The sequence below is a fragment of the Meira miltonrushii genome, assembly GCF_003144205.1.
Source record: "Meira miltonrushii strain MCA 3882 unplaced genomic scaffold FA14scaffold_3, whole genome shotgun sequence".
In the NCBI taxonomy this organism is placed as follows: Eukaryota; Fungi; Basidiomycota; class Exobasidiomycetes; order Exobasidiales; family Brachybasidiaceae; genus Meira; species Meira miltonrushii.
In genome coordinates this window covers 306,434-331,213 of record NW_020289945.1, presented here as the reverse complement: position 1 = coordinate 331,213, position 24,780 = coordinate 306,434, and the positions used below count along the sequence as shown (strand labels likewise).

The 24,780-nt window shown below is 44.3% G+C and overlaps 11 protein-coding genes across 11 annotated transcripts; 7 read left to right on the top strand and 4 right to left on the bottom strand.

Moving 5' to 3' along the window:
• Positions 1 to 524: 524 nt before the first annotated feature.
• On the bottom strand, positions 525 to 1,199 carry FA14DRAFT_114513 (uncharacterized protein; the record flags this gene model as incomplete). The annotated part of the gene is made up of 1 exon (XM_025496058.1): positions 525 to 1,199. A coding segment is annotated over one exon (675 nt), but the record flags the coding sequence as incomplete, so codon positions are not given.
• A 2,426-nt stretch (positions 1,200 to 3,625) lies between these two features.
• Positions 3,626 to 4,339, top strand: FA14DRAFT_179916 (uncharacterized protein; the record flags this gene model as incomplete). Its single annotated transcript, XM_025500964.1, has 1 exon — positions 3,626 to 4,339. The coding sequence occupies one exon, from the start codon at positions 3,626 to 3,628 to the stop codon at positions 4,337 to 4,339; it is 714 nt and encodes a 237-aa protein (XP_025353564.1).
• Positions 4,307 to 6,619, bottom strand: FA14DRAFT_161201 (TPR-like protein). Its single transcript, XM_025499005.1, has one exon. The coding sequence runs from the start codon at positions 6,587 to 6,589 to the stop codon at positions 4,445 to 4,447; it is 2,145 nt and encodes a 714-aa protein (XP_025353563.1). The 5' UTR covers positions 6,590 to 6,619; the 3' UTR covers positions 4,307 to 4,444.
• Positions 6,620 to 7,025: 406 nt separating this feature from the next.
• Positions 7,026 to 8,479, top strand: FA14DRAFT_161200 (putative alpha-methylacyl-CoA racemase). The gene has a single exon (XM_025499004.1). The coding sequence runs from the start codon at positions 7,154 to 7,156 to the stop codon at positions 8,432 to 8,434; it is 1,281 nt and encodes a 426-aa protein (XP_025353562.1). The 5' UTR covers positions 7,026 to 7,153; the 3' UTR covers positions 8,435 to 8,479.
• A 76-nt stretch (positions 8,480 to 8,555) lies between these two features.
• On the top strand, positions 8,556 to 10,120 carry FA14DRAFT_161199 (actin-related protein). Its single transcript, XM_025499003.1, has 4 exons — positions 8,556 to 8,991; positions 9,057 to 9,812; positions 9,887 to 9,940; positions 10,003 to 10,120. Exons 1-4 carry the CDS (start codon positions 8,674 to 8,676, stop codon positions 10,009 to 10,011), a joined length of 1,137 nt encoding a protein of 378 aa, XP_025353561.1. The 5' UTR covers positions 8,556 to 8,673; the 3' UTR covers positions 10,012 to 10,120.
• Positions 10,121 to 10,224: 104 nt separating this feature from the next.
• FA14DRAFT_190424 (uncharacterized protein) lies at positions 10,225 to 12,914 on the bottom strand (the record flags this gene model as incomplete). The annotated part of the gene is made up of 3 exons (XM_025501793.1): positions 10,225 to 10,844; positions 11,573 to 11,947; positions 12,282 to 12,914. 3 exons carry the CDS (start codon positions 12,912 to 12,914, stop codon positions 10,239 to 10,241), a joined length of 1,614 nt encoding a protein of 537 aa, XP_025353560.1. The 3' UTR covers positions 10,225 to 10,238.
• A 904-nt stretch (positions 12,915 to 13,818) lies between these two features.
• Positions 13,819 to 15,486, top strand: FA14DRAFT_168105 (PAP2-domain-containing protein; the record flags this gene model as incomplete). The annotated part of the gene is made up of 4 exons (XM_025500129.1): positions 13,819 to 13,846; positions 14,088 to 14,535; positions 14,560 to 15,190; positions 15,281 to 15,486. 4 exons carry the CDS (start codon positions 13,819 to 13,821, stop codon positions 15,425 to 15,427), a joined length of 1,254 nt encoding a protein of 417 aa, XP_025353559.1. The 3' UTR covers positions 15,428 to 15,486.
• An 84-nt stretch (positions 15,487 to 15,570) lies between these two features.
• Positions 15,571 to 16,879, top strand: FA14DRAFT_173074 (uncharacterized protein). Its single transcript, XM_025500453.1, has 3 exons — positions 15,571 to 16,102; positions 16,174 to 16,309; positions 16,375 to 16,879. Exons 1-3 carry the CDS (start codon positions 15,701 to 15,703, stop codon positions 16,458 to 16,460), a joined length of 624 nt encoding a protein of 207 aa, XP_025353558.1. The 5' UTR covers positions 15,571 to 15,700; the 3' UTR covers positions 16,461 to 16,879.
• Positions 16,880 to 17,146: 267 nt separating this feature from the next.
• Positions 17,147 to 17,571, top strand: FA14DRAFT_147023 (uncharacterized protein; the record flags this gene model as incomplete). Its single annotated transcript, XM_025497334.1, has 2 exons — positions 17,147 to 17,285; positions 17,354 to 17,571. The coding sequence occupies 2 exons, from the start codon at positions 17,147 to 17,149 to the stop codon at positions 17,473 to 17,475; spliced, it is 261 nt and encodes an 86-aa protein (XP_025353557.1). The 3' UTR covers positions 17,476 to 17,571.
• On the bottom strand, positions 17,550 to 20,959 carry FA14DRAFT_161198 (uncharacterized protein). Its single transcript, XM_025499002.1, has one exon. It carries the CDS (start codon positions 20,927 to 20,929, stop codon positions 17,645 to 17,647), a length of 3,285 nt encoding a protein of 1,094 aa, XP_025353556.1. The 5' UTR covers positions 20,930 to 20,959; the 3' UTR covers positions 17,550 to 17,644.
• Positions 20,960 to 21,172: 213 nt separating this feature from the next.
• On the top strand, positions 21,173 to 24,742 carry FA14DRAFT_59842 (Metallo-hydrolase/oxidoreductase). Its single transcript, XM_025502548.1, has one exon. It carries the CDS (start codon positions 21,405 to 21,407, stop codon positions 24,354 to 24,356), a length of 2,952 nt encoding a protein of 983 aa, XP_025353555.1. The 5' UTR covers positions 21,173 to 21,404; the 3' UTR covers positions 24,357 to 24,742.
• Positions 24,743 to 24,780: the final 38 nt, after the last annotated feature.

The following is a 24,780-nucleotide window of genomic DNA, read 5'->3' as shown; positions in this document are numbered from 1 at the left end:
AAAGAGGAATAAATAATGCAAAATCGTTGATGAAGAAAAAAAAGGGGGAGTTTGTTTTGTTTTGTTCAATGTCTCGTCTTTCTTGCTGCTAATACAACATCGACATTTGTCACATCCGTCAAAAGTCGTGCATCTTGACTTGTCTCCCTTCGATCAAGTTCATCTTCATCTAGTTCTTCATCTTCTTCTTCTATCGGCAATTCATCATCCATGCCCGCGCCAGAATGTTGATCTTCATCCGAGAAAATATCTTCTCCTTGTTCTTCACTTGGGCTGTTTGACCTTGACGCCGTGCTTGCTTCATCGCTCCTCTCACGTCTAGAGGTTGGTCTCTCTAACTGACAAAGGTTGAACAAATCCACGCGAAGATCATCACTGCTGCTGGGCAAACTGCTCGCATCCTCTTCGTCATCCATCACGCTGAAATCGCCAAACGTTCTCTTTGTCCAATCAAACACGTACGTTGCAGCTTTCATAAACTTCTTTGCGCTATACTTCTTGACAAATTGTGGATGATGAACTGGTCTGCAGCAGTAATCCACCATCAATTCGGCAGTTGGTAGCAACTCTTCAACCGAATAACTGGAATAGTGCACAAGTGTGGGTGACCATTCACCACGTTCCAATACCAATCTTGCTGTCCAAATTGCAGCTGCTGCAATCACCGAAGGAGGGTGTTCCAACAGTCTATGATCAACAAGTGAAATCTCCATGAAGAATTTGGCAACCGTTCTGGTTTGGATATCGTAATTGTCTGCTTTGCTGATTCTTCGTAAAAAGTTCATTGGGCTTGCATAGCTCAAGTTGAATTTGATGATTCGTAACATGTATCGTTCTGCTTTGAGAATCTCTTCATCCGTGTATGCACCTTCTGCGAGGTAGAGGAAGTTGTGCACGCTTGGGCAAAGGACTTCTTCGTATTTTGCTGCAATGAACATGGCAGTGAGACCGACCAATTGCAATTTGGTCAAACTGATTGTCCGTAGGGAAAGGAAACGATCGACAATATTTTGCGCAAGGAAGAGGGTCTCAGGGACCAAACGGAATTTGCTATGGATATCGATCAACCAGTCCACCAGAATGCCCCGCGACTGCCACGTTAGTTCGGGATGCTTGTCGATATAATCACCACTGGGGATGTAATCCAGTTCAATGGTCTTCATGTAATCAAAGATTTCATTGACGTATTCTGTCACCATGAGAATATCATCGGCTTCATCTGCCTCTAGATCTTCCCATCCTTCGTCCTTGGCACGAACGGGTGCAACTACTTCTGCCTCTTCGATTGCAGCTGCATTGGAAGCAGTCTTTTTGTGTTTCAAAATGGCAGTATCCGCATCTTTGCTCGTGGTAGCCACTTTACGTCCACCTGCGTCCGTTCTTGCGCGTTTTGTTACAACATTCTCCTCCTTTGCACTTGATGCTGTTCTTCTGGAAGCATCACTCTGGACCGAATTGGACCGTGAAAATGAAGAGGCAGTGGAAGCAGTCTTGCTGCGTTGGGGTATAGCGGAAGCAACACGACGGGTTACGCGTGTTTGACGTTCTTGTTGTTGTGGTTGTTTGCTATCATCTGTTCGTTGTGAAGAAGGCTTGGCGATACGGGATGATGCAACAGCTACCTTTCCGCCATTATTCGTTGCTGCTTTTCCACGTGCATAAGCCGCTGTTCCGTTTGAATCGCGCAAAGCAATCTTTCCTTTTGTTGCGCCATTTCCAGCATTTCCATCGATATCTTTACTGCTCATCACACCTCCTTCACTTGTTGGTTTTCGGGTTGCTGCGTTTGTCATATCTCCCAATGCCGATCGTTTACGTAATGCTGCAACACCACCGCCTGCGGCTGATGAACTTGTATGGCCAGTGCTGTTTGGTCGACTGCTATCGTCGCGTGAGCTGACGGCGTTGCGTGATCGGATGGTGATACGACGCGAAGCCTAGAAGAGGAGGAAAGAGAAGAAAGGATTGGTAGAGTCAGTATTTGAACGATCGTGATGACCTTCCGGGGATAGGATACTCACCAAGTTTGCCGATGATGACATTGCAGGGCGTCAATGGTACTATAACCAGTCTTTTTGACTGACTTTGACGGGCTAGAAAGAGGAAGAGAGGAGGAGAAAAGGTGTCAGCTAGGTATGCTCCAGATCTGTGACTTGAACTGCACAAATGACGATGGAATCGCGCCGGAACGCGATGCTTTCGCGATGACGAGAGCATCTGCTTATCAACGCATACATCCAGAACATCGGACGCGCTTTGGCCGCCATCAGAAGATTGCTTTGACGTGAAACATTGTTCCTCTCTGATTCAGGCACTTGAGCAGAGCCATGTGCATATATGATGATGATACTCACAATACAACGCAAAAGAAGCGTGGTGAACAAGCAATTCGAACAAGATGCAGTGAAGTATTCGAAAGTATGTTCAAAGTCGCGTTTGGATCGTGATTGAGATCGTTTTCGTGATCGGTTGATAGACTCCTGCGAGTGGGTGAGTAGCTGAGCTTGAATGGTGAAATGGAGGTTATCGCTAGCAGTTGATCGCAAAGAAGCAACAAACTAGATCCACTGGATGCTAGTACAGCCTTTTGGTATGTTTGAAATATGATTTGAAGCTCAGAAATCGGTACCACTCAGCCCACGATTGGTATGCTTGCTATTTAGATGACCTCGTTGAAAAGAGCTTTGAGTTGCAAAAGAAATGAAACGATCAGCACTTCTTGTTCCACAATGATTGAGTGTATGTGTTTGCCCTTTTAGCGAAAGAATGATGATGATGAAAAAGAAGGAAAAAATGTGTGAATGGAAAAGCAACCAAAAGAAACAAACAGGATGAAGGAAGGAGAGGTAAGAATAGGTGGTAAGCGGAAGTTATTGCGTGGAGTTGAAGTATGGCTTTAAAACAGTCTCCGTTTGGGCATAATTCCCTAGCGCTTTAAGCACGAGAGAGAGAGGCACACGCTCAACACGTAAAATTTATTAATGTTAAAGTAGAAAATTCAACTTCCAATACCTTTTCGCGTTTTCTTATTTGATTGGCGTTCAATTCTCAACCCAGATTGTATTGATATAAGATAGATGCACACTTTTGGTACATGTATGTATGCAATACAACACGACACGACAAATACATGCACTGTTATCAAACACTTGCCCAAAAGAGTGATTAAAAGTGACTTTAAAGCAGTTAAGCGATATGTATGTATGTACGTACAACACAAAATGGATCAGTCTCAGTACGCGTATAGAGAGAGCCGATCTGCATGCATACACTCACTCACTCACTCACCCATCACAAAGTCACATTTGAGTTGATGTATTTCCCTCCTTTACGCGGCGGGATAAACAGATCGTGTGCCTTTTTCTTGTATTGTACGCGGCGCGAATAATTAGAACGCGACTTTGGCGTTTGCTCACGTGAATTTGTAAGGGGGAGAAGCATGTGGCTACACCTCCTGCATTTGTGTGACTTTTGTCGCGGGGATCGCTTGCATTTTCGCTATTTAGCGCGGCTTTGCACTTGCGGTTGTCATTTCTTCGGAGATGGATTTTAATGGTCCGTGCCTCGGTGAATACAAATTAGAGTTTTCCTCCTTGTTCACCATCATCATCTTGAGGTAGTCAAGATGGCTTCACTCTATCCGGCACAATATCTTATCCTACCGCTTCATGCTCAAGATCGCTTACCGCCCGCAGTCCAAAGTATTGACTTAGAATTACTTATGGTCGCCCATTCAGCAATCGCATTTCTGGCATCAAATTTTTGGGTTCATCAACCTTGGGCATTACCACTTTCTTTATTTGGTTTGATTGCTTGTGTTCCATCTTTACTTTCGAATTTATTACCCCACTTTTTGGCTTTTTGGATCGCTTCAATTCCGTTGGATGTTGTTTGGCTAATTCATCGTTCCGATCAAGCCCGTTCGATCACGATCACAATGATGGGTATTAATATGTGTTTGAAACTCGTTTCTGCCGCTCAAGCCGCTCGTGCGTTACAAGCACAAGGTGCTCTGCCTGATCTACCTTCGGGAGGTGGTTTTGGTGGTGGTTTTGGAAACAATCGTTCTTCCGGTCAACCTTGGCTCAATGGAGGTTCAACTGCACCTTTTGGCCTTCCTGGCTCTTGGTCTGGACAACAGGGGCCATATACAGACGCACAATCGCAACAGCAACGACCATCTTCAACTCCTTATCGATCCATATACGATGAAGAAGCGCAAGAGGCTGACGCTCCTCAAGTGCGGGTTGAAAATGTGGCAAGTAGCGTGGCAGCAGCAGCAGCGGCAGGAAGGTCTAAAGATGAGCCAAATCGAGCACAATACAATGCTATCGGGTAATCGTTTTACTATAGATGCGAATCGTATAATATATCTTCATTGATTTATGTGTGATGTGTACATGTGTTAAAAATCTACAGGATGACTGTGTGTGTATGTGTGTGCTCAGAATTCAAACTCTCCGCGGAATTGATTAAGATTGGCACCGATATGTGCTTGTTGAGCCAGATCAGTACGATCCATGCTCAAAAAGATACGTCGTAAGGTACTCCATAAATTAGAACTTTCTTGTGCATCCGACAAAGGAGGTGGGAATTTTCCAGGTCCACCTTCGCCTCCTCCTAGCTCAGCGGGAATCTCTGGCATTTCATGAGATTGTTGTAATGACAAAGCGGCCAAAAGATGTTCGGCAGCTTCGTGATGTGCGCCCAAATTTAAGCATGAAACGCTCAAATTGTAAATTGCACGGGTAAACGTAGGACGAATTTCCAAGGCTTTATGATATGCTTGAATAGCATCTTCCGGTTTGCCTCCATTTGCCAGTGTAGCGCCCAACCGATTCCACAAGAGTGTATCATTTGGTCGAACTGACAGGGCTGCTTCGAAGCAGTCTTTAGCTTGGTCATAGCTGGAGTTGCTGTAGAACAATACTCCCAAACCTACTTGCACTTCTGGATCGATACGACCAGAAGCATTACCTTCTCGAGCAGCTTGTAAGAATAACGAAGTGACTCGGTTCAACGTAGCCCAAGGATTTGAATCTCCATCAAATTGGGTGCCTTCGATGGGATCTTTATTGCCTGAGATTGATGCAGGTAGAGGTTCAGGCTTGAGATGTGGATAAGCACGCTCCATGTACCTCTCCAAAGTAGTATGAGCAGCTGCATCATAGCCTTCATTGGTGTAAGCAATAGCCAATGCCATGTATGCTTCCAAATTACCATCATCAATCTTGATAGCCTCTTCGAGCGCACGAATGGCCTGTGTTTCTCTTTCATTCATCGCTTGTGCCTCTCCTAAACGTCTCCATGCTTCACTTTGGAAGCGACGTTTTGCATCCACTTCATTTTCTTCACCACCTGTTCCCATAGATGGTTCTCTTTGCGTAGCAGCTTCGAACAGAAGTGCAGCATCTGCCAAACTTCCACCGTTGCCCAAAAGACGTAGACCTTCAGAGAGAGGGTCAGGATGTGATGTGAAGCGGTTACGTGCATCAAATCGGTACTTGCCAAGTCTTGGGTATCCTTCTGGGCTGATCGTACCAAATCCATCCAACAAACCATCCTCTGTGCCATCCAATCCACCACGTTCCATTCGTGCTGCTTCTCCCAAGCCAATGCCTCCACCTGGGTGAGTATACATTTCATCTTGAATGCGATTTCTAGTATCGCTCAACTCTTTCTCCCATTCTGCCAGATCCACATCGGCAGCATTACCAGAATTCATCGAATTCCATAATTCTTCAAATCGAGTTTGTGCTGCTGCGCCATCACCAGATACTTCACTTTCCAAATCGTCCAAAGCTCTGCGCACTGCAGCATTTTGTTCGTCTTCGCTTGGCAATGCATCAACGGCTTTGTCTTTTCCTTTGTCGGTCTTGCCTTCATCAGCAGCAGTTTCATCTAGTTTGGCAAATTGTTCTTCCCACTTTGCGTCATCCAGTTCAGTCAAGCGACCAGTTTGTTGGGTTTCTGCCTTGCTGGTAGTAGATGACAAGGGTGCACGATTATACATCGAAGACATTCCTCCGTAACCACCGCCCATCATGCCCATTCCCATTCCGCCATTCATGCCGTGCATGCGTGGCATATAGGATGATGCAGAGCCACTACCGTTAGCAACACTTGGGGCTGCGCTAGAAGGACCAGAGTAGCCAGGGAATTGTTGTCTCCATGCTTGTGCTTGTGCGCTATCGCCCGGCATACTTTGACCACGAGAGAAAGCAGCTTCCATTTCGGCCATACCCGGTCCACTTCCGCCCATTTGACGTAAAACTTCCGGTGGAATCATTTGTGGACCTTGACCTGCACCAGCTTGTCTTGCCATTTCGTCTGCCCAATTCGGTTGAGGACCACCGGCTTGCATTCTATTCATTTCTCCTTTCATCTTTTCAAAATCAAACGCTCCACCATTTTGAGCGGCGAATTGATGTTGAGCTTGTTGTTGACGAAAGAAAGCTTCTGCTTCGCTTGATCCTGCCCCGCCTGGACCTTGTTGTTGACGCATAGAAGAAGGACCTTGAAACGATGATGGACCTGCGGTTGTACGATCTCCTTGTTGTAATGATCGATCGCCACCTGTATGCTTCATAAGTTGCGATAAAGCATTATTGCCTGTTGAGCATTCTGCTCCTGAAAGCATTGCTTGGAATGCCATCTTGTTTGTGATGTATAATTATGATACCATCAAGGTGAAGGTTAGAAAGGAAGATTGAGTGGCACAATCATTCGTCATGTACGCTTAAGCTTGAAAGCCGTCTGATTGCATGCGCGCTTTAATTGTACAGGCACACGATCAGTCTTGTAGGTGTCTCGGTGGAATTGCTTAATGCATAGGGTGGTGGGGAAAGACAATTAAAGTCTCGGATATTAGGGTTTGTAATGGCCGTAAGTGTATTGAAGCAATACAATTCATACTTTCACAATTATTGTATTGCAACACAGCAACAACACGCGTACATGACTAGCTCGCTTATTTATTACAAGCCCGGTAAAGGCAGATAGCCGGCTCCACTGTTTAGCCAGAGCCGTTTAAGAATATTTGGGCACTTGGAATCCGGGGAAAAGTGAGCGAGGAAGGTAGGAGATAGAGCGTTGGCCGTCATTATGGCACACGCTCATACCTTCCTTCTTTTCTCCATCACCAACAACAAAGATGGGATTGCCATTAGAAGGTATAAAAGTAGTGGAGTTCAGCGGTTTAGCCCCAGGCCCAACGGTGGGGTTGGTATTGGCCGATTTCGGAGCAGATGTGATCCGAATTGACAAAGTTGGCGCAACATTGAATCCAGATACGATGACACGCGGAAAGAAGTCAATTGCAATCTCACCTAAACATCCAAAAGGACTGCGAATGCTACGTACTCTGATCAGTGAGGCAGATGTGATTATCGATCCATTCAGACCGGGTGTATTGGAAAGGCTAGGACTTGGACCAAAAGATGTAGAAGAAGGCAGAGATGGAATCAAGGGTAACAAAAAGCTAGTCTTTGCTCGATTGACAGGCTATCAGAGAGTAGGACCGTATGCGTCTATGGCAGGACATGATATTAACTATATTGCCATTTCTGGACTCTTGTCTATGCTTGGAGCCAAAGATGGACCACCACAACCACCCATCAATATCTTGGGTGATTTTGCTGGTGGCTCGTTTATATGTATCATGGGTATCCTAATGGCTCTGCTAGAGAGAGTCAGATCTGGAAAGGGGCAAGTAGTGGAAGCAGATATGGTCACTGGTGCACGATATTTGAGCACATTCTTGCTTTTGAGCTCCAAATTAGAGCATCCAACAATGGGAGCACCAGTAAATGATGGAACAGAAAAGAGTAGAGGAACCAAAGCATTGGATGGCGGAGCACCATACTACGGTGTATACAAAACAAAAGACAATCTCTGGATGAGTGTTGGTGCTATCGAACCGCAATTCTACACTGAGATGGTGCAAATCCTAGGCAAACACGTTTCAGAAGACCTGAGAAGCAGAATACCCAAACCAGAATCACAAAACGACCAATCGCAATATGCAGAACACAAAGCCATCTTTTCCCAAGCGTTTTCACAAAAGACACGAGATGAATGGACAAAGATTTTCATCTCAACAGATGCATGTGTTGCACCAATTCTGAATCCTGAAGAAGCAGCGGTACAAGCTGTTGAGCCAAGGCTAAAAGCTGAAGATATCAATGAAGGTGAACCAGTCGTTCCACAACCTGCGCCTCATCTTTCTCGTACGCCTGCTCGTATACCCGGTGGAAGTTCGGCATACACACCTCGTGATCAAGATCCAGGGCCTGAATTGCTGCTGACTCCAGGTGAACATACAAACGAGATTTTGACATCATGGGCAAATGTGAAAGATACTGAAATTCTAGAATTGTACAAAGCCAAAGCGATTGGTGGACCAGATGCTCCAGAGGTTGAGAGCAAGTTGTAGAAGTACTTATGGTGTTACTGTAATGAAAGACGTTTGTGTTGCTTGTGTTATTTAAACGCGTGTGTGATTTAATTCGCCGCCCACTTAACGCGTGTGTGTGAGGCTTAGTGCGTGCTCATCTGACAGCAGCAGCATCAGCCACACAGTGTGTGACGCTCGTCTTCTAAGTGAAAAAGTGTTAATCTTTCTCGAAGCTTGTTCCTATCACGCATCATATCAACCCAGAGATCGTTCCAAAGATGCCTTCCGAATTTGAGGATGTGCTAACAAATCAACCCGTAGTGATCGATAATGGATCAGGTACGATAAAAGCAGGTTTTGCAGGAAGTAATATTCCAAAATCTTATTTTCCAAATTTCGTTGGAAGGGCAAAACATCAACGTGTGATGGCAGGTGGAACGGATATAGATATTTTGATGGGTAAACAAGCACAAGAATTAAGAGGTTTGCTAAAGATACGATACCCCATGGAACATGGAATCGTGACTGATTGGGAAGATATGGAAAGAATTTGGCAATATGTTTATGCGGAGGAATTGAAAACGTTACCTGAAGAAGTGAGTGAGAGATTGTGGCAGGGCGGTACATTGAATAGCATTCTGACAATCTTTGCCCCTTTCAGCATCCCGTCCTACTAACAGAAGCACCTCTAAATCCACGACAAAATAGAGAGACGGCAGCACAGATCTTCTTCGAAACGTTCAATGTTCCAGCATTCTTTACGAGTATACAAGCAGTTCTCAGTCTATACTCTTCCGGACGGACAACAGGAATGGTTCTTGATTCAGGTGATGGTGTAACACATGCTGTTCCGGTGTACGAAGGATTCAGTATGCCAATGGCCATTCGCAGAATAGACGTGGCAGGAAGAGATGTGACAGATGCGCTACAGACACATTTACGTAAAGCGGGATATAACTTACATACAAGTGCAGAAAAGGAAGTCGTTCGAACAATCAAAGAGAAATGCTGCTTCTTATCAATGAATCCAGCAAAAGAAGAACAGATGATCAAGGAAATGGAAGAATTCAGATTACCCGATGGAAATTCGATCAAGCTAGGTGCAGAACGATTTAGAGCGCCAGAAATTTTGTTCAATCCTGAATTACACGGATTGGAATATCCGGGAATACCGCAAATCATCGTTGATTCGATCTCGAGAGCAGATTTGGATATGCGACAGGGCTTATATCAGAGTATCGTCTTGAGCGGTGGAACGACATTGATGAAAGGATTTGGAGATCGTTTGCTTTATGAGACTAAGCGACTTGTTAGAGCAGGTGATGAATTGAAGATCAAGATTTGGGCCCCACCAGAACGGAAATACTCTACTTGGATCGGAGGAAGTATTTTGGCCGGTTTGAATACGTTCAAAAAGGTGAGATTGATGGGGAGGACTGAGACCTTCTGATAATGATGAGCACTAACTTCTCTTTCTTCCTCGTATAACAGATGTGGGTTTCTGCGGAAGAGTACAATGAAGATCCAAACATCATTCACAAGAAGGTGAGTTAGCATGATTTTCCTGCATTACAGCTTAGCTAATTGACACTTCTCTTGTCCTTCAGACTTTTTGAGCTCACGCAAACACACCAGCTGGCAACTTAAATCGTCGTTTACCTAATATTTTGTACACTGATATATCCAACTTCAGGCAATGCAATTTCATCATTGCGCTATCACTACTTGGAGAGGACACAGAGAGAGAACGACATTAGATACGATTGAGTCGTTGAGTCGAAAGGCGAATGTGCATGGTCATTTTACAGGATAGAGCGGGGCTAAGGGAAGAATGTACCAGCATTCATACTGTCTTGGAGAAGCGATTGATGCTTTCCTCTGCTTCAGCAGGCACCTGTGTCAGATTTTCAACTTGTTCTTCGGGCATATTGTCATTGCGAAGATGACGAGAGATTGACGTACCTTGCAAAGCTTGTTGGACTTGAACCCCTTCCTCATCGTCCATCGGAAAAATTGGATCAAGTGCGTCAAGAAAGCGTAATTGAAGGTATGCATTGTCGTAAAATGCAGGATCATTCTCGTCTAAATTCTCAAAAAAGGCTGATGAACTTGGAATTCGACGGGGAAAGGTTTGCTGCTCTGTTTGGCCTTCTTCGAAAGGAGTATGGTGCATACCTGGATCGCTTGCATTTCTCCAATTCAGATGGCCATGAAAGTCGAATGGAGGGGTTGACGAACGTGAAAAGAAGCTGGACGGTGCTGAGGATTGCGTTTCGGATGAAGCCTCATCGTCTTCATCGTCATGAGCCTGAGTGGATTCATCACTGTCATCATCGGATGGGCTCTGTTGGCAGGTCACATCATTTAATGTTGAAACCTTGATCGGAATGGCGATTGAGACGCTGCTTTGTTCTTCTCGATTGACTTTGGACTTTTTGTCAGGCATGGACTGTGTAGTGAGAGGCAGTATTGATTGAGCTTTGGTAATGAACGATGGAGGTGGTGTAAAGAGAGAAAGATGATGAATTATCAATAGTGAGCTTATAAATGTGTCGAATGATGAGATGCTGAGCAGTTGTTTTCTAAAGCCCGCTTTTTGATCACACCAAATGTTTGCTCAGCATCTCTGTTCTCATTGCGCAATCATGTCAAAGATGAAAGGATTGATTAGTCTTTGGGTGCGGATAACTAAACTCTGTCGGATGAAAGAAGCGTGGAAATGATGAAATTTTTGATAAGTTTTGGCAGCATTTGATTCGATTGAATTTCATGCGTTGCATCTTTTATTCCCTTTGTGCTTGCATGAATTCAAGACCCTTTCATTCATGGCTGTTGTTCTTCTTCAATTTTTGACTCCTGCTTACATATCAACATCAAATTGCATGCACGCAACAAAACCTCTTTCTCACCCAAATGGACTTCCTCGGACAGTGTCTGGATGGCTTCCTTGATACGACGGTCTCGGTTTGAGTTACTTCGTCCACGCTTGCGGCGTTTGCTGCTTCCCAAATCTTGGCATGGTTTATCGGTTGGACTCTCGTCTCGCAGGTGACTTTCGGACACTTTACTGGTGGAAGCAAAATTGTTTTCACTGATTTTCCTTTCTTTTCCTTTCAAAGAACGGCCTTTGTGTTGTGGGTCTCGCCGGCTTTTGCTGCTGCGATGTTTTTTACGCACATTTCCGTCTTTCTCGTTCGTAGTTGCCTCAGCGACATGGCGACTTTTGTTGCAATCAACACCGTCATCACTTTCACTCCCTTTGTCTGAAGATACTACAGAAATAGCATCATCCAATAACTTCTTTGTTGATTCCTTCATAGGTTTTCCCGCAGACTTTTGGAGGAATCCAAACGAAGGAATGAACATTCTTTTGCACTGTGATACGTCAAATTTGATTGGCGGTGCTTCTTCACCTTCGCTGTTCTCGCCGCTATGGTAGCTTTCACTGTCTTTGCTTTCATCCATTGAGTTCGAACCGTCCACCATCTCGTAAGGTAATTGAGAGAAGTCAAAATGGATGATGGCGAGAATGGCGAAACCAGAAAGCTTGCTCTGTTGGAAGAAGAGAGCGAAAGGGTGAACAGAATTCACACTACAACAAGACTACATGTATAGTATGATGTGCAAACATTAGCTTTCACCGTCACGAAAATGCTTACGACATTGACTCAGCACTTCTTCAAGCATCGTTTCAATTGCGAAATTAGTCGGAAGGAGGAAATGAGGGTATCGAATTATTGTCGGTGCATGTGAAAACATAGTCTATGAATTGAAAGTGTCGTTGCTCAGGCATCAAGGGGTGGTAATGAGAGGTGGATAGTCTCCTTCATAAAGCGGTGTCAGTAAGGATCACAAATGAAATCAAAGCTCTGTAATTCAGACTCACCTCAAGAGACCTTTCACGTTTGTGTGGTAAGACTGGCTTGCCCGCAACCAATTTCATAGGTGATTTTGCGGCGAATGGATCGTCATCGACATCGAATGTCACGTTTCGCGTACGGTAGTGTTTTTGACTCATAGTGGAACTAATTCCTGTATATTGTGGTACATCGGAAGAATGCACAAAGAATGATTCATTTGTGAAGATGTCTTGAGGGTCATAAGCTACGTCAACAGTAGCATATCGTTTGTGGCATACGCTTTTGGTTTTGTTTGCTTTTTTGCATACCATCCCATTCCAATCAGCCTTTAATCGAGAGAGGATGATACTCAACTTCTTACCCACCTTTGTCTTGCTGAGCTTTTCGTTGAGCGATGCGCTTGATGAGGACAATGGACTCGTCAGATCGAAGAACTCTTTTTGACACAGGAGTTGATCGTCTGAATGGTTTTCCTTTAAACTAAAAGAATCGTACATGTTCATTTTGGATCGACAGGTCGTGAATGACCGGTGAGATTGAGCGGAAAGTGGCCTTGCTGATGGATCGCAGCTAAAGAAAGAGCGCAAAGAAGCTTCCGAAGAAAGCTTTCGAAAAGCTCTTTGTTTGAACGAAGAAGGAGGATGATCCATCCCAACCATTTTGACAACATGTACTTGTGGGGGAATGTGGGAATCTGATTTTGCAGGAAAGGTAGCTTTTTATGAATTTTCAGCCCTCTTTGTTCCTCTTTTAAGTGTCCGCAATACATTCATCAAGGTTGAGAGGGAAGAAGTGCATTTATTGGCTGAGCATGCAGAATTACACTTTCCAGGCTGGCCAAGGTTTTCCCCACCCTCAATCAGCGCCCAAAAATGATGTATGTTCGTTCATTGATTGCTGCATTGAAGGGCGCTGGCCAAAAATCCAAAAGGAAGGAAGATTCGCGAATCATTACTCTGAAAAACGCCCAAATTGATTCAATGTTTTTTGATTGATTCAGCCCAACATTTTTTGATTGTCCTTCAAGGCTGCACTATGCCAATTGGAGCCGACGATTTGTTATCCGGACCGTGATGGACGTTTAAACTCCGACGATATTAGCCAGGGCTCCTTTGTTCCGGCACCATTTGCGGCAAGTAGTTTGAACAAAGATTGGATGATTTTGGTAGGAATAATGTTGTCCCTATTTTACTGCATTGCTGATCTTTTAGAAGTTATCAAACAAATATTCGGCTCCCCTTTTATCTCAAAGCCAGCGAATCCACACCCTTGCAAACAAATTGAGCGGAGTGGCTTTTGGAAGCCACAAGAATGATTTATTGATACAATACCTGACTGTACAGCTTCCCAATGCCTCGGCACAAATGTTTGTTAAGAAGATACGCCTCCCTTTACCACAAAGCACGCCGTCAAGATGACATTGGTTCAATTTTCAATCGGAGCAACGTACGAAAAGCGTACAGGGTCTACCTGGAACACGTTTAAATCACAAAGGGGTCACATATAGCTGAGTAACACTTTCCAGCTGGCTTTGGAAAGAAAAAGCATCCCCTTTCCTTTATGATGAACATCAGACAAACCCTGAAAAAAGGTCCGAATTGGATATGAAAGTGGTTGGAAGAGGCGCGTGCACGTGCGAAAAGAAATAAAATTCAGCATTCATTCAAAGAGTGCAGTGCAGTGCATACACGCTCAAACCGCTTTAGAAGTATGTATTGAAGTGGTTGTTGTTCTTCACTTCCTCTCCTCCTTTTTACTTCAACGATCTACGGATCATCACATAATGTCAAATCCAGGCTCAAGGCTTGGAACATTGGCACAAAAGTATGGAGGACCAACGGGATATCGTTATTTGATAGCAAGAATATTAGGAGCTGCAACTCGATTGGAAACATCTACTTCTATACAATTAACCCTAACCAGATTACGACAATGGCAGCCAACAGGAGGAGAAAAGGTCAAATATACATTCATGCTCGTGATGGCATTGATCTCGCTTTATGTGATGAAAGTACCAGGTTTCCCACTTAAACTTGGACTTCCTGCAATATTCTCCCTTTTGGTCTTGTTGCCGATCACATCGCAATTCTTCTTACCTGCATCACCAATCTTGCTTTGGCTTTTGATATTCTATTCATCTCAGTTCGTTCCCGCAAGCAGCAGGCCGCATATCTGGGTCAGTGTTTTGCCAACGCTAGAAACGGTCTGGTATGGTGCTTCGATTGCTGATATTTTAACTCGAATCGGTCATCCCGCTTTGGATATTTTGGCTTGGATACCGTATGGTGTGGTGCATTTTGCCAGCCCTTTCTTCGTTGCTGCTTTCTTGTTCGTCTTTGCACCACCTGGCACGACAAAATTCTATGGAGCTGCATTTGGATTCATGAACGTGACTGGGGTTTTGATACAATTTTGGCTACCATGTGCACCGCCTTGGTACGAGTTACGTGAAGGATTGACACCGGCAAATTATGATATGAAAGGATCACCCGCAGGATTGGCAAGAATTGATCAAATTTTCCATGGACATGGCTATACGGTTGGTTTTACCAATGCACCAGTTCCTTTTGGCGCTTTTCCAAGTTTGCATTCAGGCAATGCGACAATGTCTGCTTTGTTCTGCAGCTACTTCTTCCCACTGGCTCTAGAGTTGCCCTTGTTGTTCTCCAGCAAACGGATACGATTTGATGCACGGATCCTGTATTGGATCTATGCATTTTGGCTTTATTGGTGCACGATGTACCTGATGCATCACTTTTTGGTCGATTTGGTAGGAGGTGCATGTTTGGCAACAGGATTCTTCTATTACTACTTACCCGATGAAATCAGAACGATCATGGAACAGGGCTATGCATACAGACCTTCTCAACCTGCGCCAACATCTGCTGCTCCGCCATCTGATTATCCGAGGGAAGCATTCGGAACGAGGAGTAGCGTTGATCTAGGTGAACGTCCAGGTCTCAATGGTGATGCGATGGGAAGACATCATGAAGGTGTGCAGCTGGACGATCTTACCGCATCACAGACCACAACCAAGAAAGACGGCAGTGTATTGTTTGCACTCGGACAAGATGAAGAAGATGACGATCTAGAAGAAAGCCAGCAAACAAGCTTACAGGCGAGCAACGGTGAGGAAATGAAACGATCAAATTCAGCCAATTCAAAGCGATGAAGGAAAGATGTAGTCATTTGTACATTTAATTTTAAATTTTGCAGATTCTTGCTTACCACTTGTTGATCGGATTGTGAGAAGGTCTGTGTTGTGTGGTGTACAGGAATCGTACGAGCCCGTGATCTTATTTGACGCTAGAGAATTTTTAGCCGATCGATTAAATTTTCGGGTCATTAATGCAATCAATCAATCAATTGCAAGAATAGGTAAGAGGGTCTATTACGTTCACTTCATTTCCATCATACCACAATTGTGTCACCGCTTTACACGAAAATGGGTCTGTTTAGTAATCCACCACCGATCAATGATGATCTTCCAAGTGATGAATCCGTTCAAAAGACATTAGAGTTGCGCGTTCAAGATGGTGCAGGTGTACCACATGCACTTGGCTCCCTTCTAAAAGGAAACGAACGAACAATCTTGGTGTTTATTCGTCATCATCATTGTGGTGCATGTATGAGTTATGTAACAACTTTATCCGAAAACGAAACATTCAAACAAACAACCGAACAATCCAAAACAAAAGTTATCGTCATCGGACATGGATCTTTCGAGGGGATCGAATGGTACAAAAAGAATGCAGAAAGTTCCTTCGAAATGTACGTTGATGAATCCAAAAAGGTTCATGAAGCACTCGGATTCAATAATCGTTATTTGGGTAAACCACAAGATGCGGTACGTATTCCAGGAAGTGGGGTGTAGAATATGTTTGACTGACATACCTTACTGTTATTCCACCCACACAGAAACCTGATTACTTCAAAGGCAAGTCTATGGGACAGGTCACAATGGTCTCAGTCAAGCGTGCGTTGTTTTCTGGCGGCTTGGCTTTGAAAGGAGGTGACATTGCACTCTTGGGAGGAGAAATGGTTCTCGACAAAGGTGAGTTTGATGGTAGTCAAGTGCGGTATTTAAAAGCGAGACTGACATAAGTCATCCCCTCATAGATTTACACTGTCTCTTCGTGCATCGTATGCGTGATACTCAGGATCATACACCTGCTGATAAGCTGGCCGAGTACGTGATCGTCTAGTCGTCATCGCCCATTTACAAATTCGACATGGGTCTTCCATTACCTTCGCTTCAATTATATACCAGTATTCATGCTCTCATACCCGCCAGCAATCTGCTGTGCTATCTCATCGCTTTGGCAGAATCAGTTTTATATGTGTCAAATATTCCTGTAGATAAGAAGCAAGAAACGATGTCAGCTATATGTGTCAATTAACAAAACATTTGCTTCTTGTTCCTTCTTGCAATTCATCCCAGATCTCGTTGAGCACATGAGTACTTAACAAATTTCTCTCTCTTTTTTAAAATCAGATAGGAGCGAAAGACATTTTGAAAGATATGCTTGCGTCCGCATTGTGTTTTTACACTCAGCGTGAACTATGCTATTAGTGACGATTTGTCATCCTTTTAAAAAAGAGAAAGAGAGATTTGCGATTGATGACTTGCAAGAGGCTTTTTTGCTGTAATACTCACCTTTTCATTTCATCATCAGAAAGAAGAATGGTATGAGAAGGAGGGCCAGAATGTTTGACCTTCGCGCTTTTCCTAAAGGGAGAAGAAAAAATGCTAAAATCTCTGGGCCTCATCTAACCACGTGCGCGAGTCAAGTTGCTGCATTCAACGACGTGAATGCATGGATCAACGAATGTTGCAATGATGATGATCATCTGATACTCTGTACTGTCATCCTTCTTAAAACCGACAAAAATGGCAGACGCAGAAGTCAATGCAGCAGCACCTGCTCAGAATGCCACATCAGCCGCCAAAGGATCTCCTAATGATTTCTTGAAAAAGGTCATCGGGAAACATGTTGTCGTTCGACTAAATTCGGGCGTTGATTATCATGGTAAGTTTGTAAATAGAGGAAGACCTCAATTACAGAAAGCTGAACATCACCCATTTGTATAATTGCAGGCGTGCTGAGCTGTTTGGACGGATTCATGAACATCGCTTTGGAGGAAACACAAGAAGTAGTTGAAGGTGTTCCACGCGGAAAATATGGAGACGCATTCATCAGAGGGAATAATGGTGCGTAAAATTACAACAACAATCTTCCTCACAAATCTTGCTGACACGCCTCTTCCCTTTCCTGCTTGCAGTACTTTACATCACAGCAAAAGAATGAGCGCTATCTCATTGTTCGTCTTCAAACGGGCATTAATCTATCTGTATTATACAAAGGAGGGTGACGTGTGTTACAAGAAATCAATGCAGAGGTCTGGTTGGCATTCTAGGCGTAACCTGATCATCTTCATCATCACTGCCCTCTTGTACGATGAATTGTGTAGAATCATTCAAGTCGCCCGAGGTTGATTGTCGCATTTGCATCGCATAACCAGCGCTATTCGATCTTCCACCATTGCTCGTGGCATACCTGCTCGGCCAAACACGAGAAGCCAATTGATCCGTTCTCGTCTTCGTCCATAACCATGCATCGCGCAAGAGTATCTCCAATTCTCCGCCAAAGTCTCCCAGCGTTTCCATTGAGACACCAGAGGTGGCTCCCGCCCGAGCTCCAGAAGATGAAGAGCTACGCGACATGCTCAATCCTCCAGGCAAAGGCATGAATGATGACGCAGACACAGTTCGCAAACCGACAGATTCTCTTGCTGCTTCATGTGCCAAATATTCAGCGCGTTCTTGTGTTGCGATAACTTTGAGTAAGTCCTTTACCGTTACCAATCCCGTCAACTTTCCTAAATGCGTAACCAAAATCACACGAGGACCCATCTTCTTGAACAAATCCATCACAACTTCCAACGGCATTGTTGGTTGTACTTGTAATGGGTTCTGTTCCACCCATTTGCCCAGCTCGAGTTCGTCATTATCACCTTCACCGTTGATACCACCGCCTGCTGTTCCCAATAATGCATCATCGCCTCCCTCTAGCCCGTCTTCATCCTCATTGTCTTCATCTTCATCATCTGATAGGAGAGTGTCATTCTCTCTGGGCGCTCTTCGCAGTGCTTTGGCTGCCGCTAACTCTTCTTGATCATCGAACGTATTGAGCGCCGGCGTTGGTGGTGCATTGGGAATGGTTTCGTTTTGGTTCAAGGTGAAATAACACATCGTCTTTGGGCTCAAGCTATTCCGTGCATGACGTGCTTTCCCAATCGCATATCTCAATTCCGTCTTTCCGATATAGCCAAGAAGAATACGATTTTGTGCATTTTGTACGATTGGAAATCCTTTGTAAACTCCAGAAGCCAATCTCTTCTCTACTTCATGCAATTCCATCCCTTCAGCGTTCAAAACAACTGCATCTTTTGTCATCACATCGCCCACTTTGAGATTGAAAACGTGATCGTCCTTGTCCAAGAATGGATAGCCTTGAAATTTAATCGTTTGTTCGGCGATTCCACCTTTTGCGTACCAATCTGCTATTCCTTTTGTAATCATGACCACCAACATTGTCGGTAAGATGTACGTCAGTGCACCTGTCAATTCAAACATGATCACCACCACTGCCACAGTAATCCTAGTCACACCTGCCAAAGCTGCTGCTGCGCCCAAGAAAGCATAGGTTCCAGGCGTGATACATGGGACATCAGGCTGACAAGCCGAAAAGAAAGAAGCTTGCGGATAAGATGTTTGTAAAGATTTGACCAGAATTCCAATCATTCTTCCAAACGTTGCTCCAATTGCCATAGATGGAACGAAAATACCTGCAGGTACTTTACAACCATACGATAGAATCACCAATGCAACCCGCAAAACCGTTGCTAATAGCAAAGAATTCACCATTCGCCATTGTGCAGATGACTGACACAGATTATCGTAATCACCACCTCCTTCACATTCGCGGAATAAAATTTCGAGTGATTCAGACATATCGATACGCAAGAACATGTTCCAATACCCTATCAAGGCAGTAATTGCCGCCAAGATCACTGCTTCTGATACACCATGGCTTGCCAAATTCTCCCTTCGAAACTTTTGAACTTGTAGGTTGTATTTGATAACAAAAGCGCCATACAATCCGCCAAAGATACCAATGATCACATAAAAGAATATTTCGAAATAATGCCAATCACGATCGTAAGAGACTTGGAATAAAACCAATTTCCCCGTCCTAAAAGGATTCATGAACGAAAGCGCTACGGTTGCTGCCAAAGCGCACAAGAAACTGCGCCACATAGTCGAAGAAGGGAAATTGTATGCCATCTCCTCGAGGGAGAATAACACACCTCCGATTGGAGAACCAAAAGCAACGGCCACACCAGCAGCACTGGCAGCGGTGAGCAATTCACGCATCCTGGCTTGACTTCGAGCAAAACTTCTGAACCACGTTCCAACGATATTGCCTATGCAACATGCGATATGCACAGCAGGTCCTTCTTTACCAACGCTCAACCCAGATGAAATTGCTAGCGGCAAGCTTAAGCTTTTGATTGCAAAAGTTCCCGTTCCTAAGAATCCATTGATGATAAATCCAGCAAGAATGCACTTGATTTCACTAATTCCACTTCCTGCAGCATATGGTGCAAAGACACGAACAAGATATGCACATGCAGCAGAAAGAGCAACTGCGAACATGATGTAGATGACGAATGAAGGCAATGTCCATGTGCTCCAGGGTATCCAATCTTCGCAAATATCTGCAGCTGAACTTGTGGGAGTAGTCGAAGAAGTATTGTTGGCTGCTCTTCCATAAAGCTGGTCGGCTGCTGATTGAACATAGGGTATGGCTCGAGAAGATAGTTGAGTTGCTGCTGTGAAAGCCGGAAAGGCCTGGATGTGATCGCGTGCATGGGCTAGACTTGATGCTGTTACTGTAACTTTATTCACTGCTGCTGCTGCCGCTGCTGTTGATACTTTGATAGCTACTGGCGGTAGTGCACCTCCAGGTCCAGTTGTATCCGTCATTTCTCCGCAACAAAATTTCTTATTCAACCACCAACCAGCAGCACAACGCCCTTGTTTGATGTCTGAAAACCATTCGGTTGCGATACTGATCACTGCCATATTCACACCGATCAACAATCCCACCATTACCACCACACCACTATCGGTCACTGCTCCTGCCGCTCTGCATATGAAACGCCAAAACCACCATAGCCTTCTGCCCCAGGGATTTTCTGTTGGCCACCATCGAGGTGGTCTGTCTCCCGGTTCAAAACGCCCTTTTCCCCAAGCGTCCATCTGTCCAAAGCCTCCATTAGAATTACCATTTGCAAGGTGTGCATTTGAAGAAGTGTTCTTGTGTGTACCTTTTCGTGACGCTCTTGCCCTTTCACGCATGCTGTCTGTGATCCAGTCCACAGTTGAGAAGCTCTCATACCTTCTGATTTCATCTAGAGCTTCTTCGTCCATATCATTGGCTATCGAGACGGACCTTTGTGCGGTTCCATCATTTGTGTTGCTGTTGTTGTTGGAGTTGCTGCCTTCGGCTATTCCTAGTCCTAAATTACTCATCCTTCTTGATCCTCTCCTGCCGGATGTTTGCCCCGACGGTCCTCCTTCATCGGGCAAGGCTGTCGAAATGACCATCGTCTGGGCAATCGAATGTAGGTAGTCGGCTGTTAAGATTGAAGATTACCCAGATCTTTGCCTATTCTCAAAACTTAATTCCTGCACGGTATAAATTAGACTTGTGATTGGATTGAGAGTTGTAGGGTGCTGCTCTTCCCCCCATTCGCGCTCCTCTACGTGTTTAAAGCTGTCAAATGATTTCGAGTAAATTTATATAAGCATTGCAATAATTTAATATTTTTATTATTCTTTAGCGTCCTACTTTGCGAAGAAGGATTCTTCTTAGAGCAACTTCACCCTCATACCCTCATATCAATGACAAGATAATACGCTTTGGCAACTTCAATATCATCCTCCCAAGACGACGTTCTCTCTTTTCGTCAACCGGCGTGTCTCTTTATCGTTTCTTCCATTTGGGAGAACGAAAGTAGGCACGCCGAAGAATAATTTCACTTTCCTCCACCTTGTCACCATAAACCAGGCAACAAACAGAATGCTGTCTACATTGAGGATCATTCATCCTCCTTCTTCCGATAATCCAACATGTCTGCCAATACTGCTTTTGACAGTAGACAATAAGAAATTCCTCTTCAATGTGCCCGAAGGAACGACTAGAATTTTGCTTCAACGTGGTACAGGAGGTGCTTTGAGAAATTTCAAGGGAATCTTTGTACCTCGTTCTGGAATCGATGAATGCGGTGGTCTTGCAGGAATGCTGATGTCATTGGCAGATCGATCATTGTCAGAGGTTGAATTGTATGGACCACCTGTTCTTTCTCAATTGGTATGCACAGCACGTTCATATGCAAGACGTGATACTTTCAAAGTGAGCATACACGAAAGCAACCTTTCAGATAATGGCTCTTCTTCTTCAACGAATGGTGGATTCTTGTACAAAGATGCAGATATTGGTGTTCAAGCTATTCCAGTATACCCTAAAGGCTTCTCCTTACCTTATTCGAATGGCGTGTCGGAAGCTACGTCTGATCGACCTTCCAAGAAGCAAAAGAGTGAGGACAGCATAGATCAAAACAGATATGCACCTACCGCAGAAGTTCAACATTTCTTGAATTTGATGTTCTCATCCAAGACTCATAGCAATGGCAACGACCAAGAAATAGAGAATGGATCGGATGAAGAAGCTGCACAGAGGGCCAAAGTCACTCAAAGTAGGTTTCAAAGGCTTTCCCCGCCCCCTCTTCCTTCAATAGAGCTGTCCGAAGCAAACGCTGGACAAGCACCTGCTTTGACGTTCATCGTAAGAGGAAGCCCAGTCAGAGGACGTTTTGACGCTCAAAAAGCACGAGAGATTGGTGTACCAGACCCTGCCCTTTTTAGAGCCTTGGCGAGCGGGCAGGATATTGAAATCTCTAGACCGATACAATGGTTCGAATGGGATGAAAAACGAAAAAATGCTTGGTACAATCAGCTTAAAGCATTAAAGGCAGCCAAAAGTGGGAAAAATACAAAAGCAAAGAAAGCTGCAACAGTAGGCGATGATGAATTGGCTAATGTGGAAACGGAGACTGTTACGATCTACAGCAAAGACTTATTGGCACCATCAATACCTTCCACAGATTTCGCGCAGGTCTATCTACCTTCTATTGATTACTTGGACTCTTTCCTTTCAGCAAATACGCAAGCGCAATTTGAAGCAGCAAAAGAACAAATGCACACTATGATTCATGCTGTGCATCCTGATGTGCTAGAGACTGACAAGTATCAAGCTTTCATCAAGAGCTTCCCTACAACGCATCATTACATTTCTTGCCGTCAGTATGTTCCTGACAAGCTTGGCTACACTTCCTTCTCAACAAGTATGCTACGTCTAAGCCGAATCGATCAAACTTTGTTCAAGGTTCCAAATTACTCATTGACGCCAGAGCGATCACTCACAAAAGTAGGACTTGGTCTATCCAACATTCTTCCCATTGATACGGAAACGTTGATCGGACTCCAACCACGTAAACCGCCGACGTTGAAAGATGCAAATATTAAAGACTTCAACTTTGCGATTGATTCACCAGAAGCAGAGGCATTGGCCAGTTTCTCTTATGAGCCAGAGCTTGAATCTCAAGCTGCTCCTCTTGAACGTGGGCGACAGAGATGGACGAGATACTTGCAATTAATTGCAAACTTACACGAAGAAGAGATGCAAGATGTGTCTCATGATGCAACTTCAAGTCAACTCGACAAGATTGCACTTACCACCCTGGGCACTGGGAGCGCTTTGCCTAGCAAGCATAGGAACGTTAGTAGTACCCTCTTGCATCTTCCTGACGATCAGGGTTACATTCTTTTGGATGTAGGCGAAGGCACATACGGACAATTATGTCGAAGATTCGGCGCAGAGGTTGACGAGGTCATTCGTAATATCAGGTTGATCTTCCTCAGTCATACGCATGGTGATCATCACATGGGAACAGCGAAATTGTTGGCAGAACGAAAGAAGCTTTCGATTGATCGTCCATTATTTGTGCTTAGCAACACTTTCACTCGGGCATATCTATCTGAAGTCAATGACATTCAATCTCTCGATATTTGTACACCGAAAGAATCAGGAAGCGCAAAACGAGGTGTAATCTTTCTCGAAAGCGAAAACTTTGATTCTTGGCATGGAATACAACCCGATTCACTCGTCAAAAGTCCAACGCCGAAAGGCCAAGAAGACAAAGCGTATCGTGCTTTCACTGAAAATGATATCCGTAACTACGTGGACAGAACTCATCGAGACTCAAAAGCTGATCACAACATTGAATCTCGGGTAAACTTTGTCATGAATCAGACCATGAAAACAAAGAATCCACTTCGAGATGCTGTAAAGCAACAATTGAATGCTCTAGAGGACAGTCTCAGTGGAACCAAGGTGTTTACTACCGAAGTCGACCATCGAGGAGCAAAATGTTTCGGAATCGTGTTGCGAGGAGAGGGTTGGAGTATGGCATACAGTGGTGATACACAACCTTGTGAACGTTTCGTCCAAGCGGGTAAAGATGTTGACATTCTTTTGCATGAGGCCACATTCGAAAACGGAGAAGAAGAGAATGCGGCAAAGAAGAAGCATAGTACCGTTGGACAGGCCCTTGATGTTGCGCGAAAGATGGGAGCAAAGAAATTATTATTGACCCATTTCAGTCAACGATATCCCAATATACCAAAGATCAGACCAGAACAAGCAGGTGGTGACAATTCTGGTATGAACCCATTGGTTGGTATTAGCTTCGATTTAATGACTGTCAGACCAAACGATATCGGCAAAACGGAACGCTACCGAGAAGCATTGCAGGTCTTATTTGATGCTGAAGAAGAGGATGGTGGAGACGAAGATAGTGGAGAAGGAGAGAATAGAGAGAAGAGTAAAGTGAAGAGCGAGAAAGAAAATGCGAACGGAAAAGCCAAACGCAAAGATGCGAAGGAAACAGAATCTGTCGCGGAAGGTAAGTGAGGTTGACAAAGTTTAATACAGCTAAAAGTAGAGACATCGTCATTGACAGACCATCTTGCCGAATATTATCCAGACAAAAAGCCTGAGCAGCCAAGAAATGGGAATGCAAAAGATGTACAACCAAATGAATCATCTGCTCCCAAGAGCACTTCCTTCAAAAATCCAAAAGGCTACATCATACAAAGCAAGTACGTCAAAGATCATGAATACGTTTACGTGGTGATCAATGCGGTACCCTTGCAACGTTCACGCAATACACCTGCTCCAACCGAAGATGCTCCTTTCAGCAGATTGACATTTGCTGATTCGGTGCAAAAATCGTTGGACGAGATGCATGGCTTGGTGGGAAGCAGTTTTGAACGAGATTTAATCTTATTTCAACCTTCATCAGAGTCCGTTTTGGCAATCTTTAAAGTTGCTTCTG